General features: G+C 38.2%; 1 protein-coding gene across 1 annotated transcript in view; it reads right to left on the minus strand.

The window, feature by feature from the left end:
- Positions 1 to 633: 633 nt before the first annotated feature.
- TRIQK (triple QxxK/R motif containing) overlaps positions 634 to 22285 on the minus strand; it is a 42853-nt gene continuing 21201 nt past the window's right edge. Inside the window, exons 4-5 of the mRNA XM_009490167.2 lie at positions 11287 to 11372; positions 634 to 747 (exon numbers count right to left, since the gene is read on the minus strand). Of these exons, the coding sequence (XP_009488442.2) occupies positions 634 to 747; positions 11287 to 11372 (200 nt within the window). The remainder of the gene's footprint in view (positions 748 to 11286; positions 11373 to 22285) is intronic.

The following is a 22285-nucleotide window of genomic DNA, read 5'->3' on the forward strand; positions in this document are numbered from 1 at the left end:
TGGGCACACAGAATCTGGGATGACATAAAATTAAGTCCATATAGGAGGTGACAGACTGCTTCTAAAAAGATATTTTTTTTCCTACAATTTCTTCCGTCTTCGTGCGCGCGCGTGTGCACACATGCACAAGAAAGATTAAAAGGGAGAGAAAGGATGAGGGTTTTCTGACGTACTTTAAATACAAATCAAGAAAAGGCTTTTTATTTGGTATTTCTGCTTTCTTTTTGGGAAAGGAAAAGGAACCTAATTTGGCTATTAGGAAGCTTTGATTCCTAAATTTAGTCAAGGCAGACTCTCCTCCTGTGAAGTCAGCATCAATACCCATGATAATAATAGCACCTGTCTTTTAACATCAAAGTTCTCTGCCCGAGAAAAAAACAATGTAAACAATAAACTTCATGTATTGTACTGCTGCTCCTGGCTTTGGTATTAACCAAATACACTTGCCGGGCATGAGTGTTCTCTTATTTTGGAGATCTGGAATGTAAAAGTGACTGACATATTGCAAAACTTTCTTATGAATTTGGACTGCAAGAAATGGCATCATTTACTGTCTCACAGTGAAGGGACTGTGTGTTCCTATGTAGTCTTGTTCAAGCTGAAGAAATCTTGATGATAGATTCATTGCATCTGCTAGTTTTCATCTGGATCCAGATCAAGGTCAACTTCATTGGAAATGTTAAGATAAAAGAAAGCATAGAAAGCCAACAAAAATACCAGTATAGCTGCAAGGACAAGGGCAACTTCCTGTAGAAATAAGAGAAAAAAAAAACAAAACAAAACCTGTTAGAAATAGTATCATATTTTCAGATAAGTCAGGAATAAATATTATTTCCATTCTATAATGCACATCAAAATAACATCAGACATATATAATTGCATAGGGCATTGATACTTTAATGATTTCTTCTTTGTGATTACCATTTCAGAATGTTATAAAATCCATTCACTTAATAAAGGTTTTGGTGAGTCTGATATACTGCCAGAAATAGGATATTTGGCTTAAAGATCTTTGGTCTGACCTAGAAATAGGAGCTTTACATCCTTTTATTATGCTATTCCTTCTTTTTTAATAGAAAAGACAGAATTCACAAAGCACAGTTTTGAACACAAATTTAAGTTATGAATTTACACTGTGAATTTTGATGTTTTCTAGCAATATGTTACTGCTTTTTGCCAACAAATTTGTAATTTTTTAATGAAGCAAACACAGTATGGTGGAAGTCAATGAAAATTGCTACCTCTACCTCCCAACCTCCTGGCATGCATTACAATATGGAGCTACAAAATCCTTCAGAATTGGACGAAACTTTTCTTCCTTCCCCTCTGCAATAAGGCAAAAAGCACAACAATTTGCACTTGCACTTGCCTCTCTTCCCATAAAATATTGCAACTTTCTGCATCTTCCTTAATTAACATAAAAGAGTCTTCCAAAGTATACATGATTTATAGCAGCTTTCAGAAGCAGAAAAATGTTTTTGTACTACACGTCATACTCATTATGTGACTGCCTATCATCATATTCTATCTTAAGGCTGGACTCTGTTAAGCTCCAACTTTAGATCTCAGACATAATAAATCATAGTATGATCATCCTCTTTATAACACTACTTCTTTCAAAGTCACAGTATTTCACATTTTTAAGTTTTTATTTTCCTGGAAAGCACAGCACACTTCCTATAGTGTTGACTCTCATTTTGCTAGACAATGAAAGAAGAAATACAAATTTGAGAAAAATCCTTATGTTCCTTCAGCTCACAGAAAGTGCCACTTCCACAGCTAACAACATGCACTGTTTCATTCCTTATCATCATTATATATTTTTAAAATCATGCACTGAGGTGCTCAAAAGGAACAGGTTAGTTTGTAACCCCAAAACCATTTTCCCTCTACAAAAAGAAGCAACAACCTCCCCTCCAAATCTCCGCTTCATGTTAACCTACAAACCATGTGCATCAAAACAATCCAGCTGTATACTTAAAAGGAGAGAAGAAAAACAGTCCAGTGACTTTATAATAACTAATCTGAATTGAAACAGAAGATGCCACATCAAATCTACTCTGCCAGTGGGACTGAAAGGAGATGCCTACACCGCACCTAGACAAGCAGACACCCTTTACCATCCAAGGAGAGAAGCTGACACTCTTTGGTGTAACATTCATTGTGCCCTCTAAAAGAGGTCAGGTGAATTCTTCCTAAAAATGCCTGTTTCCCCCCTTAGACTAGAAGGGGAGTGGAGATGCTATCTTTGGTGTGGAGACCTGCACTGTAGGATGAATTCCATCCAGTATCTCTAGATTGGTGGTGTCTTTGTGACCAACTTTGTGTGTCCACCACCATGAAGGAGTTAAAAGTGTGCCAGCTTCATTTTTTTTAAAGTCTAGCCCATAATCTGGCATTCTTCTATAGAACAGCATTTCATTTGCATTTACATGAATGCATTATATAGTTTATCAGAATGTTGGATCAATAATTCAACATATGCCATCTAATAAACTTTGAAATACTACTGCCTAGTTGGCGTATGCTCTATAGGAGTCTTTGTTCTATAGAAAGCTTTGCTTTACATTTTATATGGATGATTAATTGAGATGTACTTTAAATTTATTTTACCACATTAAAATTGCTCCTGTAAATTTGCTGAGACTGTTTGTTACAGATTTCAACTACATTTTCCTCCTAGAATTGTATCATCCTCTGAACCTCATCCTCCTGATTTCATATGATTTGATTAAAAAAAAGAAAGTACATCTAATTCACTAATATATTAAAGGAAAGTGATTTTTGCTTTGTTGCAGTTGCAACACGTCAGTATCTCACAAAAGGGCATGGCAGCATCAGACAGGTTTCATTTATTTCCTTGTATCCACAGCTGTGCTCCCAGACCCATCTGGCCACACAGCTACTAATCTTAAGAGGATGTAATAAACAAGTGACATACAACTGCAAGCTCCATCTGCTCAGGAGAGTGGACAACAAAACCGTACAATGCAGGCACCGTTCACACTTGACACAGAGAGCAAATTCATTCCAGTATTAAAAAGTTTTTTCCCTTGTTTGGATGCCATGCTTGCCACGTTTTCTGCTTTACAATAGGCTCACCTTCCCTCTCCCTTCTCCCCAGCCTCCCTGAAACGCTGTGGTAGCAGCAGCAAAATCTGGGGGAATGTTAGCATTAAATATTTGTTTTCTAGGAAGTGGAACTGGGAAAATCTTGATTTTTATTCTCAGGCTGCCCAGTAACTGCTTCGACGGGAGTAGTTCTTTAATTCCTCTGCCTAAGTTTTACAGTGAATAACACTGAGATAACAATACTACTTTCCTTACACAGGCATTAGGAACTGGGTGGCTGGACCGGTATTTATTAACCCTGGGAATGAAAAGCCTTATTGAAATTCTAGGTTTGTAAATTATGCAAGAACCTTAATTTTGAATTACTGAAGAAGGCAGAGTAACAAAAATCTAAAATAAATGGCCTAACAAAGGACACCTGGCTCTCAGCTAGGGATATACAGTCTCTTAAGAATTGCATCCGGTTTATGAACTTTTATAAACATAAATTTTGCAATGTAAATAGCAAATGAGATGCTACACCACTATACTGTCTTTGCAACAACAGTATATATTGTAATTTTAATTTGTTTTATACTTATCAGGCCTTGCTATTTGTATTTAAAGCCATGCATAGAAATGAAATGTTAAAATTCTCCCTGCTCAGCTCCCTTTCTCTTGCACTTTATGGATCATCCCTATCATCCCTCTGCCAAATCCATTTACTCAGAGGATTTCACCATGAATAATTAACCAATATAGAAACAGTCCTATAGAAATAAACTTAAAATGATCACAGGGCTTTTTCTCCTTTTTTCTTTTATAACACGGTACAGAACTCTAGGAAATAACATCCCTGCTCTCAAATCCCAAACTACAGTCAAAGAAGCCTTTAAAAGGAACAGTATTTTCTATTATGTTCTCTTGTATTTAGAATAATGTCTGTAGAACCCTACTGATTTCAGCTTGGTTAAGTTTTTTCAGAAACTTTTACATAAAGGAAACACATGCCATTACAGCATACCGTAGATTTAATTGTCCTATCATTTTTTGTCAGTTTTATGTCTCTCATGCCAAAATACTTGGATAATGTCCTCAGATTCACCCTGATGGAGCAAGTTGCAGAGCTGGGATCTAAACAAGACTAATCAGGAGATGAAAAAATAGGGGTGAGGAGAAACTGTTGGCTATAATAACACAAATCTGGACACTGTGTATGGCAGCATCATATCCTACACATACAGGGAAATATCACACTTTCAGGAAATTTTGGATTTTTTACTTATTTTTTATTGTCCCCCAAAGAGAATCGTACCTTTTTTTTTATCTGAAACCAGCTTAAAACTAGGTGAAAGAGTACCACAAATTGCTGTCTTTGAAATGCTAAACTATCCCTAGCTATTTCTGAAAAGAGATGAAAAGAAAATCATGCTAACCAAGGATACCTGTAGAAATAAAACAAATGTACATGAACTTGACAATCAACGTTTTTATCCCATATAATTTCTAACTGGAAGACTTTATCTGGACATTCACTGTGACCATTTTTTAGAGTTTCAACAAAATCGTATTTAAAAACGGATGTTTACTTCCTTAGTGCAGGACATTCTACATCTAATTCAAGGTAACAAAAACAATTTATTAACTTTCATCAGTAATTTTTATGTTATACTTTTTTATTGTAAAAATTTCAGATGGAACAAAGATCATTATTGCCTCAAATAATGAGAACAAGGTACTATTACAGAGTCATCTAAAAGGCCTGGCTATATGATCACAAAGCAACAGGATTCATTTTAATATAGCTAAATGCAAGATAATACATACAGGTATCAAAGATGTAGATAGTACTTACAAACTGGAGGACTCTGCCTTGAAAAACTGTGACTCTAAAAAGGTCTTTGGATTTAAGGGGTAACCACTCCCTCTGTGTGATCTCTGGATGTGCAAAGGCAGAGGGATTTCCAGTAGGGGGATGAATGGTATTTATTTTATCATAGAGAAAAATGAGAGGTAGCTTGGTTACAGCATATAACTATATATGCCATACACCTGTATTTAAGTAAGGCGCTTCACAGTGTGGGGTCCTTCTATCTTGTTTACAAGAACCTCTCAAGGTCCAGCTGCGGTTAGATAAACTCAGTCTTGAAATAAGATGCCATTTCCTAGGAGTAAGAACGATTGAACATTCCAGTTACCTCTTGGGGAAAATATGGACTTCCACGGCTGTGAGTCTTTTATGGTCAGATCTCTCAAAACCAGCATATTTTTATTTAGCTATTGGGAAGAATACTTCAACTTGGGCTTGTGTGAAAAGGAGATCCTGGCTGCCAACCTTGGAGTTGGCAAATTCAGCCCTCCAGACTGCTCCCCTCCTTCAGGGCCCTGGGAAGATGGGGATTACTTACTTGGTCAGTGCTATATTCTGAAATTCTGAAGTACCAGATTGTTAAAAGTAATGGCACCTCATGCTTCAGTGCTTTAGACTTTTCTATATAGGATCAAAAGAAGTTTCCTTCTTTTTCAGGAAATTTTCCTCCAATTGTATTGATTTTATTTCTGGAATTTGAGGTTTTGTTGTTGTCAACTATCCTTTGAAGTATTACAGATTGGTCATAAGTAGAGACCAAAGCCTGAGAAAGATGGACTATGGCTCTGAGATGGTACAGAAAATCCTCCCTAAGCTCCTGCTTGGTGCACCTTGTTCACATGCTCAAACCACCATGACTACTGTACTTACGTGTCCCGGTCAGGTCAGGGTCAGATGGGAGCAACCTGATTTTGTTTTTCTCTTTGTACGGGTTTTTTCCCCTCTCTTCCATTTCAAGGTCAGGGATCACGGTCTGACTACTGGGATCACTGGGAATATCACACTTTGTTCATTGGTGGCACATTAAGCTGCTCTGCTCTTTATGTGAGGCACATAAGCTGGTTTGAAGACCCAGTATTTTGGCCATTGTAAAGTGCTTGGACTTCCTAGAAAGTATTTGGATGAAATTTCATGATCTGTAACATATAAAGAAGGCCAGATCAAATGATCTAATAGTCCCTTGCGGCCTTAATTTCTGCAAAGCTATGAAACTATATTCCCGACTTATCTTGGCAACACTAACTTAGCAGATTATGAACAGCGTGAAATCAGAGAATATCCTTTGCCAAAATACACTAGGAATGTCTTGTTATCTATTCATACATAACTTGTTCCAGATGAGATAAACTCTTAATAGTGAGCTAGCTAGCTACACAATAGATTAAGCAGATATGCAAAAGAATGACAGACAGTAAGCTCTCACATTTTTAGGAAATATTTTTTCCTTAGCTCAGTTGATGTACTACGTTGCTAATAATTCTCTATGGAGTGGTATTCTGCAGTCAATTATGTCTTTGCAAGTGGGTGTAAAATACTACTGTTCAGATTTGTGTCTACCTTTCAACAAGAGAGAAAACTTCGTCCTCTATCTCACGGACCACTGATTTATTCTTGCAGCCTGTGAAAAAAACCTCTCCCCAAGAACTCCCATTACTCTCAGCCTCCGCATACCAAACCCCAGCTATCTGGGGCTGAGCTTCCACATTCCTCAAACCATTTTCTGCTTGCCACCCTCCTGCTGGCACCTTTTCCTCACCCACTGAGAGCAGAGTTAGCACCGGTGGTGCAGACCCCTTGCTGCTCCACCTGGTAAGGACGAGCAGGTGGGCTTCCACCAACACGAGCCCCCCATGGGGGGACAACAAAACAACCACACAGAGAAAGTTCAGAGGCTCCTTTTTTGGTACTGCTACAAAGAATTTTGTCTTATCCAAACACCAGGAGACATGCAGCATACTGCTTTCGCTCCGAGTTGTTTCTCAAGACAGGGGTCCTGCTTTTCCAAGAGACACCGTATATTTTGGCACTGTCTGCATTAGTGTCACATATACAAACAGAGCCAGCACAATAGCTCTGCTACAATATTTAATTTTTAAACATGTTTAAAGACCAAATATTACACGCCAAATACTAGCATGGTCACCCTGCTTGAACTAACTTTTGATAGTTATTAGTGCTTAGCTGCTTCTCTGACATTATCAACACCGATAAAATCTCTCATTGGGGAAATTAAAAAGTACTAAATGCTGGTGACTGAAAGAAACTTTGTTACTTTAAACCTTGCATTAAAATGACAAGGCAATCAAAGTTTGACAAGACAAGCTAATTAGTATGCCAACGATGAAATGTGAAGGATCTCCAGGGGATTGGTTTTGAAAAGTTTTATGTCATTTATAGGGCCTTTTTTTTTTTTTTAAGTGAATGTTGTCAGCTCTCATGGTGAAATATACAACAGTTCAATTTCGTTATCTTCATAGAAATTAAGGACTAAAATCCCTTCACTATTTTCCAGACCTCTTCCCCCCCCCCCCCCCCCAAATGCTACACCAAGTCTTAGTTTACAGCCAGGAATATAAGCTCTTCACGACACTAGTGCAAAACAGCTCCAGAGGTATCAATGAGCACTAAAAATCCTATCGTTTTACGTGGTAGTATGGTACTTACTATGTTAGGTATTTCACAGAATTATAAAAATATTCCTCTTTCACAGAGAGCTTGTACTTTTACATGTATGATAAGGATATCCTTCGTCTACAATATTTTTATTAACTGCAACTTAGCTTTTTATAAGAAAATGTTAATATATTTTGAAATGCTGCATAGTGCATCATGTACTGAAACCTGGATAAACAAATAAAATATATGGTAAATACACATATGTATGTGTTTTCTCAAAGATTTACAAGAACTTTGGACATTTCTATTTAAAGTGTTGCCTACTTATTACATTGCACTGTGGTTACACCACTTTATTTTTCCTCAACACAGACTGAAGTTAATCAACTTGTCATAGCACAGAATTGGGGCCTACATCATATAAAAAGACTAAAATCCTAGCGTTTGGAAGGTGAGTCGTGTTGCTTATCACCATCAGAAAACTTTGTTAATATGCAGTGACAACTGTGATGGTACCTTCCCAAAGGAAGGTCTCAGGCACACTCAAAAGCTCTGAATATTAGGAAACTATTAAAGGAATGCACACTCAAGCCTCAAAACAGTTTCACGGAAGTACATAACCTGACGGGACCTCAACTCTGCTGACTCTTCGGACAGCCACAGACATGAGGAGCAGTTTAACACCCTACTGTCACACTACGCAGGAGACTTGAAGAAATTCTCATTTCAAAATTTATCCAGAAGACAACGGAAGAGTATCTGGGATAAGCGTGAAGGATGAATGTAAGAAGATTTCTCTTGGACAGCTGGAGGAACTTAACGACGGACTGAGCAAAACAAGCCCTGCCTGACAGAGCGGGAGAGGTTACGGTGCTTCACAACTCAACAGCCTCTCCTGGGGTAGGGAGGGCCATTTCCCTGCAGACACTCCAGGCATATCCACTGCCCACGGTGAAACTCTGCGGAACTGGAGGGATAGAGCAGGGTGAAGAGTTCTCACTGCGAGACGGGAAGAGGTGCAAGTTTACCCCGAGACATGAAATAAGCCTTGCTTCCATGCTGAGCGCTGCAGGGTCTGTCAGTAGAAGTGCAGAGTTTTATTCTACAGGGATTGCCCACTTTCTGGTAGAAGTATTGTAACATTTAGTAAGCCTGAGGTTGTTGGCATTAAGCAGGCTCAGTGAGAAGGATGCATACAAAGGCCCTGCTTTCCTTCCCCACAAGCATATCCCCCGAGGGAAAGGTGCCCAACTTACCTTCCCTTTTGCTTCAGCTCTGTCAGCTTTCTCAGCAATTAGGAAGTAAAGCAAATGACTATGATCTGTTTGGGGATGATCCAGAGTCATAGAATTGTAGAATCATAGAACAGAATCATAGAATCGTTTAGGTTGGAAAAGACCTTTAAGATCATCCAGTCCAACCATTAACCTAGCACTGCCAAGTCCACTCTAAGCCAATCAAGCGTAGACTAGACTAAACCATGTCCCGAAGTGCCACATCTACCCGTTTTTTGAACACTTCCAGGGATGGGGACTCCACCACCTCTCTGGGCAGCCTCTTCCAATGCTTGACTACCCTTTCTGTAAAGAAATTTTTCCTAATTTCCAACCTAAACCTCCCCTGGCACAGCTTGAGCCCATTTCCTCTCGTCCTATCAGTAACTACTTGGGAGAAGAGACCAACACCCACCTCAGTACAACCTCCTTTCAGGGAGTTGTAGAGAGCGATAAGGTCTCCCCTCAGCCTCCTCTTCTCCAGGCTAAACAACCCCAGTTCCCTCAGCCGCTCCTCATAAGGCCTGTGCTCCAGACCCTTCACCAGCCTTGTTGCCCTTCTCTGGACACGCTCCAGCACCTCAATGTCTTTCTTGTAGTGAGGGGCCCAAAACTGGACACAGTATTCCAGGTGCGGCCTCACCAGCGCCGAGTACAGGCGCACAATCACCTCCCTGCTCCTGCTGGCCACACCATTCCTGATACAGGCCAGGATGCTGTTGGCCCTCTTGGCCACCTGGGCCAAGTCATATTTTAAGGTCCAGTTGTGCAAAAAATATCACAGCCGGAAGACAGTATTTTAAAGAATTTTTTTCTTGTTTTTTTTAAAGGCAGAGACAGAATTGCAAATCTGAGACATTGCACGCTGCAACTAGCAGAACCCCAGGAACAACATCCCATGACCTGGAGAACACGGGTGTGCCCTGATGGCAAAACTCATTCTTACCTAGAAGTCAGCTGGTGTTCTGCTATAACATGTAGGAACATATCTGTACAAAATAAAGTGTTCTTGATTTCTTTACTCGCTAATACTTGATTCTTCATTATACATATGATTACACATATGCTTTCCTATTTTCCCTCATTTTTAAGTAACAGCTATTTAAGAAAATAAGGAGACAGAACTGGTTTTGAAGGACCAAGGTTCATATTTTTCTCACTTGCCAAAGACATACAAAAAACTTGCACATTTTAAAAAAACTAGGCTGTACAGTAAAAGTCTCCAAGTAGAACATCACTTTTAAAAGGTCATGTCATTGAAAGTAAAATGAAAAGAAAAAGTAAAATTTAATAAGAAAGGAAGGAAGAAACATTGAACTCAAAAGGTTAATAATCTATCCTTTAAACAAAAAAGGCAATCTACTTTTTCTCATTAAAACCTGACACACAGCACTAACTGAGGAGATTATGTTGTGAAAACATACTGCATCGCATGGTAATGCTTGATCGAGATCAGCAATCAGGAGCAAAAAGAAAGCACTGTTTCGTGATTATAATAGCAAATTCTGGAAGACAACCAAATACATCATCTGGCAGCTCAACAGCTGTTACAGCTTGGTAGTAATACCTTGGCATTTGCTATAAGCTATAACTTGAAAAAATTGATTTCTCATCTGCCAGAAACAAGAAAATGTTCTCCTTTTAACATTTCTGCAATTTCTTTCACTAGAATAGCCAGGTATCTGATGCACTTCTTTATTTTGCTTGGTTTTTACCCTTGCTGCTAAGCTAATTGTATATCAATTTGATTCAAAAATAAGTTTGAGGGAAAAATACCAGATGCAACTTAAATAAACAATGTGCATTCAGATAAATCCCGTTTTGATGACACACTGCGTAGTAGATAGCACAAAATATTCCAAACTGTCCTCCTTGCTCATATTCACAGCTGTGATCAAATAGTCATTATTATACTTCATACCAGCCTGAAAAAGGGACATTTCCAAAATAAAGTTCAGTACCTCTCCATGTGTTTTGCTGTTAGTTAAGCTTTCTTTATCCCCAAGTCAGACGCAATACACAAGGATGTACGCTGAGATAATAATGCTAAGAATTTGTATTACTTAACAAACCCAGACTTTAAATTACTCCTGGGTATAGGATAGGAGGAGGAAGAAGGAAGATATTTATTGTAATTTTTATAACTACTTGAAATCATTAAAACATTCATTCTGTGTGTAGACAGGCTCCCTGAAAAGATCAATTTTCTAAGTATATAGTACTTTATTGACCTTAAAGTAAGTATACATCATAACAAGGACATGAACTGCTTAAAGTCTTTTAGCAATTCAACTATTCTAGTTATTTTAGGGTTAAGTAAAAGTAATCCATCATAAATATTTTAGATTCTGGCATTCCACTTAGATTTTGAAGTGTCATAATATCTCTCAGAAATCAATATTCACACATTACATCTATGGGGAAAAGAAACAACATATACACAAAGGTGGTATAAGCTATCAAATAGATCTCTACCTTTACGCCTAGTGCAGTTTTCTTGGCCTCTGCTTTTAATCTTGTAGCTCTTAACATAGGCCTGGTTTTCTTATAATCTTGTTTTCCTAGAGTAGAAAAGCACATTTAATGAAAATTATGCAAAAAGAAGATAAAGAACATCTGCAATTATTCCAGTTGAAAAGTCAGATTTAACATTTTGAAAACATCCCACAGCCCAGCACTTTAAGCAGGAGCTACTCTGTAAGACAGGGGCCTGATCCGTGGCACAACGGTCCTTAACATAGACAATAACAGCAACAAGCAAGAGTTGACAAATCAGCACAGAACCTATTACTCCAGACATCAAAATACACGTACGGATAGCCATCCACTAGTACAGGTTTATTAAATTGTTCAGTAAGCATCAGACAGCAAATAAGTAGATTAAAGGTGGGTGACGTTTTTCCCCTCACATTTCAATCAAAACCAAATTTTCATTATAATTTTTGTTGGTTAGTGACTTCTAATGCATATATAAATGTGTAATACAGGACACTATGGTGAGTGTAAATGTTTCATCATTCTGAACCGGAACAATATTTGCAAGCTGCAGAACTCGGAGACATGCAACTAGTCCAAGTAAGCGCTAATAAAACCATTGCTTCACACCATCTGCTTGTACAAACATGTTACACAGAATCTTCTAGAAGTGTCTTAGATGGCCGTTTAAAGGTTACAGGGACTACCTCTTGCAGTCACAAAGAGTGCAGCCAAGCGTGTGGTTACTGTGAGTCTGTATGAACTGAGTTCAGAGGAGGACATGCAAGTACTTAGAAATGGCATAAATCATTTATCTCAATAATAAAGCATAAAACACTTGATATCTCAGGGTTATTTTTGCTGTCTGAAGGGCCTGTTACTGCTGTACTATGTGCTATTAACCACAGCTTCTTCAAGTCAACAGAAGTCAAGGCACAGATACAGTCACAAAAGGAGGAGAAGGAAAAGAGGGATTTGTGAAGAAACTGCTCAGAGGGGTAGAGCCTCAGTACAACCGCTTTGGCTTTTCAAAAAAGTCCTTTCCATTTTTCCCCCCTTAATGCATGTGCCTTTTTGTCCTTTTTTGCCTATTTCTGAGCTACAATGCTTAAAGCAGAAAGCTTTGGCCATTTTTAACCACTAATTTTACCCAGTTTTACATTTAGCTTTCGTCATTGTTACATTCAAATACTTTAACTTTTTCTCTAAAACTCTGCCCAGTAGTTTTGTGCATGCCACACTGCCATTTGCTCAACCAGATGTGGTTTTACATTCACAACCAATAGTGCAAGCTTCTTGTTTTATGGTCACCTTCAAAACCGGGATATTGTAGCGCAGTGGTGAAATTCTGAAACATGGACTGGAAAAGAAAGGTCTTCTCCACTGGATTCATGGAGACACACCTCTACCTTTGTCCACTCCTTCTATCACTCTGCTCATATTCAATATGGAGCTCCTCTCTGTAGCATACGGTGGATGCTGAACTCGCATTATGAATTTGCTTTCATTGTATAACCTCTCCTCAGCGCTAGGGATTATATACTGTGAAGGTCTCCATGTTATCTTTTGGTCAGATATTATTCATAAAAGACCTGAAATAACTTAGAAAATAGTCAATGACAAAAGGAAAAAAATAACTGAAACCATGTCTATTGGGGAATAAAAAAGCATATATCAAAGGAACCCTGGGGACGGAGTGAAGAAAAGATGACAGAATGACTAGTTATGTCTGATGCCCCAATGTATTCATCCAGTCAATGTATCTCATTTGCAGGACAGGACCACTGCAGCATTATTCTTCAGAAGTCAATTATATCCAATAATAGGATGCATCAGGAGTACAATATTTTTTTGGAACAGTTAGAATTGCAGGAACCACCAAAATGGCTAAGTCATGAGACAAAGCCAGCCAGAAAGAGAACGTGTACTGCAGTCGACTTTTGCTATGAAATAGTTAAAAAGCTGTCAGAATTTCCATTATAAATGGCAGGAGTTTATAACTCATAAAAATTCAGTCCAGGCTGAAATTTGGCATAGATATACCCCAGCCTTGAATTTTTTTGTTTGTTTGTGAGAAGCCAACTTTCAATAAAGTGACGCAGCTGTTCTTACTTACTTGAGAACAAACTATAGAAATTTATCCATCTGAGATGTTTTAAGCATGACAAATACCTTTGTTTAGAAGTATATAACTGACAAGGACTAAGTTCAATTTCAGTTCTCATAATTCGGGTTTGCTGCTTTCCCGTCTGGAGTAAATAAAGCAGGACAGTCTGACGTTTCCCTTCCAGTGATGCAACAGAATTAGATAATGAAAACTAGAAAGCTTTGTAAGGCTCATAAGAAATGGGAAACAAGTCAGCTACTGAAACCCACCTCCCTTTCCTCCCATTGCCCAGTCTCCCTCCTTTCCAAGGCTCAACTGTGAAGGTGACATGAGCAGGGTTAAACATTGCACAGGCAACCCAGCCTATGAACTCGATCTATCTGTAGGACCAAGTCTACTCCTAGAAAAGGGAAAGCTTATTGGTGTTCTTTCCCTCGGTTTCAAGCACTCTGGTACTATTTATTCCAGTATTGTGGCTATGGCTAAGACTGGATTCTACTTATCTAGAGAATACTTCCAGATTTATATTGAATCTGATATGAACAACTAACCCCCCCTATATAACAAATAGGCTATTTTAATAATTACTTTAGAGCTGGTAGTTCTCCAAATCTATGCACCTGCCATTAATTTACCACTCTCCTTGCTAAATGTGATAGCCAAAAGGAAAAAAAAAAAAATATGGTAGGGAAAACAGTCTGAGTCCGCCAAGTGCAAAAGTTTAAAAAGGGCATCTGTGGAGTCCTTTGTAATGAAAACCAGATTCAGCAATTGTACTAAAAGACTCTTAAAGCATCTGAACTTTCTGAGGCCTTGGGAAAGACATCTGCACTACAGGACTATAAAGAACTATGAAATGCAAAGTCCCTACCACGTGAATACTGATCGTTACCACCTGGAAAACAAGCAAAAATAAGTAATACAGGCTCCCTATGTTCTTTTGTGTCTGCAAATTCAACCAGTTGGAGTACGTATATTCACACTCCCAATGTCTTCTAGTTTTATCTCACTTATCCTGCAAGCTTTCTTGTACATTTATCTGTCAGAGTCATCAGCTTAAGCTGTTTCTTCTTCTTAGGAACTGACCATCAAAGCCAGTCGAAGCCAGTTAAGATGGACTCATCAGACAAAGCCCCATTTGTCTGCTTTACCCAATGTCTATTCAAGACAGGCACTGAGTTTTCCTGAGGGAATGCAGGAAGGCAAGAAGAAGCTGCCAAAAAGATAGAATTGGAAAATTTCCAGACCAAATTTTGTATTACTTAAGCAAGACCCTTTCCTCTTCTACTTCACATTATCGTTATCAATTCTTCATCTCATCTCTTCTCTCAAACTCCAGCGTCAGCTTTCCTTAACTTTTTTTTATAACTACCCCAATTTCCATTTTCTTTTTTACAAATTTGCCACTTCTTTCTTTAGAACTTTTCCCAAGTCCATCACTTGCTTTCCATTTTTAAGGCCAAAGATCTAGTCCATGATAAGGCAACTTTTCTTACTGACTACAGCCATCATCTCCCTGCTTGTCTTGCCTCCTGCCAGTCCCTCCCAAGACCAGGTGCAAAGATCATCCACCTTTCCACTTCAGTGCCTGAAGTTGCCTTTGCCCTTCAGAAGCTCTCCAGAGCTCACCTTTCATCCCACCCCTTCCTTCCATCCTTCTTGCACAGTTTTTTCTACTCCTTTGGCGGCAGAGTGACCTCAGCAGCAGCTGAACCAAGTTGTGCCCTTTTTACAGATCCTGCTTTGAAGACTTTCCACAGGTAGAAATGAAGACTATTCTACTAGCTGTAGAATGAGAAAAGGGTGAAGATAAGGGTGAAATATAGGTACTTTTTGAGCTACTAGACACAACTGGATTGTGAAAAATGCCAAAGTGTCTCCCTCAGAGTAAATATTAGGGATTCACACAATATGCAACATGAGTTTGTTTCTCCTCATGTAACTAGGATTAAAAATCTACAGATTTATCTCTACTCACAAGGGAAATTGAGATCCCATATATCTTCTATTCAATAATTTTAATAACAGATTAGAGACAACCTGATCTTGTATATTCAGTATTCTTTTTAACAAAACCTCCAATGACACCATGATTAATGCAAAACTTAAACCAAATAATACATATGAGCTAGACAAGTTCATTAAGTTCTGGGTGACCATTTTTTTTTTTAGTCTACAGAAATACTGTGACATTACCAGGTAGTATGCGTAACATTGTACTTTTGCATACATACCAAGCTCTGTTATACATGTAACTGAGAATATAACATGCCGAGCACTATATTTAAGAAAACTAACTACATTTAAGATTGTGTTTAAAGATGCTGCTGTTTAAGATACAACCTGAACAAATCTTCTATAGAATAACGTCACAAGAAAGAAAAAAATCAGATTCCCAATACTTCTAGATATTTACTCTTTCATTCTAACAATAGCTCATTACTGGAATTGAATAACAGACTAAAGACTGCCTCTCTGCTTTTCAATTCATCAGGCTTTAGCAGAAACAGGACTGCATCTTTGGCCTTTGTTGATGCTGCTGTCCAATCTTATTATCATATGAATATCTAGTTATTGTTTTATAAATGTTCACATTTCGGGAGCTCCCTGCTTTCTTTTCTCTCAGTAGACTTTACAATATCCACCTTCATTATCATCATGTGGCAGCATTGCTCTCTGCCTGCATTTGCTACTTTAAAAATTAATGCACTGCTATTTTTTGAATACTGTACTGTGTAAGCTGCTTATGAGTACATTATGCTATCAAGCAAGCGCATGCAGAAAAGCTTCCTAAACTGTTATTCTTTCAATGAAAATACAGCTGGTTCTGCTTCAAAGGCACTTCTTTTCACCTGCAAATGGACTCGCTCCTACACTTATTCCTCAATTCATTGTCTTTTATTTGTGTCTGCAAATCTTTAATTGCCTTTAATTAGAAAAAAGTAAATTCACTGCTTTAATCTTGCAAATACATTCAATCATAATTCTGTCTGGGATGAATACCAAGTGCTATTCACTGACTGATCTTTATAACAAAGGTATATAAATTTATTGTCCGTTTATATAGACCACACCAATTAAGCCACAATGGAAAACCAAATAGATAAGAGTCAAAATATTTGAAATGAGAAATTTGCAATCTAAATTTAATTACTCAGACAAATTATTTGAAGATGAGTTATTTACAGCATGCCAAAAAACCTGACAGATAGTAAAATTTGCTAATCAACATTACAGATTTAAAATTCCTTTCAACACTTTCACTATAATTCTTAACAACCAACAAACTACTGTCCTGAATCTTTCTGTGCTGGTCTTATAGTCACAATGAAAACATTAGTAAGACATCTTCCATACAGTAGCAATCCATTTCATATGTTAAAGTATTGTTTAAGTTGTAATAAAACTACAACTACTGGGTAAACTTTAGTTACCAGTAGTAGTTTAACTAAAGTACATTTATGTAACTGATGCTGAAACCTATACTAAAATGCATACTTACTTACTTAGAAACTGGAGACAGACGGTGGCAAGCTTTACTGACAAACTAGAAGTGTGAAATCACACACCTAGTTAAGCTGAAATCAATGTTGTTCTTACGATTATCGATCTGAATTAGCAAAGGTTCCAGGAACCTTCCCACAAAATCCTATGGAACAAACACAGAAGAAGACAGTCCTCTGGTCTTTTCAGGGTTTCCACAGTCTCACTTTGAGCATCGCCTCCTTTTCCCCACTGTAACAGGGGGAAGGGAAAAGTTAGATCTTGCTGGCAGGGGCGAAGGTCAAAGATGGAGGAAGGCTCAGTCACACTATCCTCCACAACCTCCTTACATGCAAGACAGAGAAGGTCACAGCCATTGCACCTGACTTCAGTTTTAGGTGATTGCTTGTTTAGCTCTCTCTACTTCCCATAGAGAGACTTCTCCAAAGAGTGAGTGACAGCAGTCCAGGACAGCCTAAAGTGCTCCCTGGCAGCACCTATTTTATTGCCATCAACAACAGAGAGAGCCTAGAGTTGGTTTCATCTCTAAGATTAAGCACAATGAATCTGAGCCAAGGAAACTAGATCTAAAAGACAAGTGGAGAAGGAGAACTGGTTTCCTACATGATTTTATCTGGACTCAAGACATTGGCAGACATGGCCAAATAATTACCTTTGAAGTAACTATAGTAATAGTTTACTATTATTAGCACTATAGAGAGAACATCACAGAGCCATGAAGGGAATGTAAAATGCATCTAAAATCACAGCTCAGCTGGTGGTTCCCAAGCCAGTTAGCTATGCCTGTACCACAGAGCCACTGTGGTGAAGATGTACCATAATTATCACACTGCTTCTTCAGAACCATTCCTGTGTACCAGCTACGGTCCCTGGTGTTTTAAGCTACAGATGCACAGGATGGTTTGGGTTAGAAGGGGTTTCTGGAGGTCATCTGGTCCAACCCTCATAACAGAGCCAACTCCTAAACTGGATCCAGCCTGAAAGTTAGCTCCAGTTGCTCAAAGAACTAGTGTAGCTGAGCTTGTCTAGCTGAGTTTTGAGTATTTCCAAAGGTGGAGATTACACAGCCTCTCTGAGCAACCTTTTCCAATATTTGACCATCCTTCCGGTAAAAACATTTTTTCTCCTACCTAACTGGAATTTCCATGTTCTAACTTGCCTCTTGTCCTACCATCGTGCACCTTCAAGAAAAGTTACGCTTCACCCTGCCTGTAGCCTCCTATTAAATATTTGTAGACAGTAATAACACTTCAGCTGAGCCTTCTCTTCTTAGAGCTGAACAAACTAGCTCTCTCAGCCTCTCCTTGTACATCCTGTGTTCCAGTCAGTCATCTTGGCCTTTCACTGGACTCACTCTACTATGTCCATGTCCTCCTTCTAGTTTTCCTGAAGATGGGCATGGTATTTGCCTTTTTCCAGTCATCAGGGAACACTTCGTTGGAACCAGCTAAATGGCTGACAACTCAGGGAGAACTTGGCCATAAAATCACATTGTCTGAAATACCTTAATGTAACTATAGTAATGTAACTAAAGTGCACCAAAGGAATTCAGTAGGGTCTATAAACAGCAAGTCAATGGACTAAAAAGTTGAAATCAGATTGTACTTTCAACAATTCCATAACTTTACAGTAGTTTGTTTTTTAATAGGAGGGAATATAAGTAGGTTTTTTTCCTACATGCCCTGGGACTCCTCAAAACGGGGCTCTATCATCTCATACACAGTAGCAGAGTTTTTCTTTAAGTGCCTTTACTAATGCCAGAAAATTAGGTGTCTGGCATGGGGAAAGAAGTGTTTTGTAACATCACCCAAATCCATAAAGGTACCCATGCACTTAGCTTCTAAGGTGCATGTACGGAAGTATATGATTGAGTATCTTGGAGAAATTTTAAACCAGTCACTGTGTATTCATTGAGTAACAGAATTTCAATCCAGTGAAACTCTACTCACACACAACACATCTTAAACATGCATGCCTCATCCATAACACTGTAACTTTAAGACTGGAAATAACTATTTATTCAGGACGTTGGAGGAACCTCAGAAAAACAAAATTCCAAAGGAATTTCAGGCATAACCTCAGTTAAAATCAGACAGCAAATCACACATCAGTAACAGTGTTATAATCTACGTTTGAGAACCAGCATCAGAACTCCGGCTCACATCTACAGAAACAAGACCAAGCTCTCAAGTATTTATTATTGGTTTTTGTCCGCTTAGTGTCACACAGATGTATTCAATGACCATGCTTTTCCTGAGAAGCAGAAGTAAGTTTTTCTTATTTTTAATTGCTGTGATTCCAAATGGTGGTTTTTTGAGTCTTAGGTTAACAGAAACATTTTGATATGTCTTATACGTACTCAAGAGTATGTCTGTACCCAGAAAAGGCATGAAAACCCCCCACAGCCTCTCTCTTTTTTATTCAGGTTTAATGGCAGCTCAAATCACTGACCATTTTTCAATCTTGAGAGACGGAACAGCTTGACACTAATAATACATTTGCAAAGGACACATCATCATTTAACACAACATTAAGTGCTCAGGGACAACTTTTTACCGTAGACACAATGTGCTCTGAGCTCAGGGTTGACATTTAATGCTACAAAGATAATCCAACCAGTCATTCATGAGGGGTAAATTAATTTTCAAGCAACTATATTTCAGCTTTAAGCCAACAAGAAGGATGCATTAAAATGAATAAGTTCCTTCTATGCTGCATGCAAGATTAAAAAAACCCCAAAATATAAAGCATCCTTAAGTATACCAAAATATACCCATTTAATTATTGCTATCTTTCCCTGATTCCAAACCAGAAGTCTGGTAATATTTGTTAAATGTAATATCCTGACTGGAAACAGAAAGTCCCTCAGAATTTGCCATGAGTTGCCATGAAAAGCAGCATTTCATTAAAAAAATGCTTTACATTTAAAATTTGTATTAGACATACGTTGACTATAATGAGTAATTAAGAACATATTTAAATTAGCACCTTTTCCTGATACTTCTTTTAAGAACTATTTTTAAAATCTATGTAAGTAATTAAGAAAAGAAATTCAGAAAACTGGTTATCAATAATGTACAAAACAAAAAATAATATCAACACTTTAAATCAGCTAATTAGTGAGGTAATTTCACTGTTTTCTATACCTGTAGGATATACTCAATTAACTGCAAGACCATAATAAAAGATCTGAAAAGCAGCACTAAAAATACTGATGCTTACTAGATACTATCTGATGGGCAGTCCTTTTTCACGCCTTTCAATGTTAAATCACCTTTTACAATCTTTTGCTCAAGCCCAACAGGTGCATGCCTACAGCCATTAAAAAGTAATAGCTCCACATAAAAGGAGTATCTTCAACACACATGAAGTGTGTGGCAGTTCTTCAATTAACCTTTCCAACAATCTCCTTAACATTTCCTACTCAAATAGACAACTATGAAAACATTAAATACCTTTCTTAAAATAAATTAACACAATTAATTTAGAACAGATCACTGGGTGGGTGTTTTCTTCTCCACTTACATAATATATACACGCACTAATATGCACATGTAGCTTTGAGCACGTTTTCGTTACTTTGCTATGGAACAACTACTAGCAGTTGCACTTTCATATAAACAACCATGTTTTAGTATAAATTCTGAAAATGAGAAAAGCAAACCAAAAATACTACTGCTTAGAAGTGAAGTACGCACCATTAACACAATTAAAAGCCATATTTTTATGAAACGCTTGATTAGGTGATTTTTGGACAACGGAAACTATCGTACTATTTCTTTGATGATGAGCAGTGTGGAAAAGGCAGCATAATGTGTGGTAAGAGGGACACACAGCACACAAAGAGTCTTTCTGCCTTTCTGAGACAGACTGTGCCCAGCTGCAATTTGGCTTACGCTGATTTTATTAACTTTGTTGGCTGCAAACAGAGGAAAATGTGATATACCCTGAAATAAGTGGAAACAGACTTGTGGTCAAAGCTTTCTAGGAAGACAGAGGTGGCATGCAGCGCCATCGTTCAGCGCTGTGCAAGTCCTAAGCGTGCTCTTCTGGTCTTTGCCATCTCTGTCCCTAGAGGCCTCAGGCTTTTTTTTAATATATCCTGTTTGAAGGTGTACTCATAGCTCACTTAATAGGGGAAAAAGCTGAACGGGAGGGGATCTGCCAGAGGGAAGCGAAGGAGCAAAGACAAGAGAAAGAGAGATGATTACATTGTTGTCACAGATACTGACCTGGAGGACACATCCAGCAACGATGTTCCACGCAGGGACTACAGAGACACAGAAAAACAGGTCCTTAAAAATGGAGATGGCACAGCCTCACTAGCTTTCCCCCGGTGCTTCACTAGGTTTATCATGAAAAGTTTCCTCGTGTCCAACATCTAACTCAAATCTCCCATACTGAATTCTTAGCACATTACTTTTTGTCATATCCACCACAGACTTGGAAGACAGTTGATTTATCCCCTTCTTCTTTGCATAAGGCTTTTATATATTTAATGACTGCCATTACATCTCTAAAGTCTTCTGCTCTCCAGATTGAACCAGTCCTGCAGTCCCAGTCCTTCAGTCTTTTGTTTTCTGGGCTCCTCTTACTCTCCTCTGGACTTTTTTTCTGATCTTTGTACAAAATTGAACACAGCACTTCATCTGAGGCCTTACTGGTATCTTTTATGTGTATACTCTCCTTACACATTCAATCACAGTCTGCCTGTGACTCTGTCCACTGTTACAGACCCTTTCTCCAAAATTATTGCCTAAGCATGTCTTACCCATATTCAGTCTGTAGGTTGATTATTTATACCAAAGTTAAGAATCCTGCCCTTTTCCTTGTTGGATTATATTCTATTTTTCCAAGCCATTCCATCGATGTCTCAAATTTAGTTTGAATTTTAATCTTAAAGTCTTATCTCTTTACTGCCTCCCTTACTGGTATAATTTGCAAACTAAATTCATCATCCCACTTGCAATTAAAATATTGGGTCCAGGACAGACCACTATGAATTCCTCCTTACACCTTTACAAACAGACAATAAACCATTAATAACTACCGAGAACAGCTTTCATACCAATTTGGTATCCATCTTGCAGTAGCTTCATATTTATACATCTCCAGTTTGTTTACCAGAATACATCGTCAAAAAGCCTTGACAAGTTCAAGGCATATGGCACCTCTTCCTCTTCCCCATCGATAAGGTTTGCTACTCTGTCAGAGAAGAAAATTGAATGCATTTGACAAATCACATTGGCTGTTGCTTACCTCCTTGTTGTACTGTACAAGCATACAAGACGCAGTCTGTCCCTGTCCTGAAGAGCTTACTGTGAAGGATGAGGAAGCTGCATTCAATATTTCTCAATATTATATGTCTCATCTGTTTGCTTGTTACTG

Source organism: Pelecanus crispus, chromosome 2 (assembly GCF_030463565.1).
Source record: "Pelecanus crispus isolate bPelCri1 chromosome 2, bPelCri1.pri, whole genome shotgun sequence".
Lineage (NCBI taxonomy): Eukaryota > Metazoa > Chordata > Aves > Pelecaniformes > Pelecanidae > Pelecanus > Pelecanus crispus.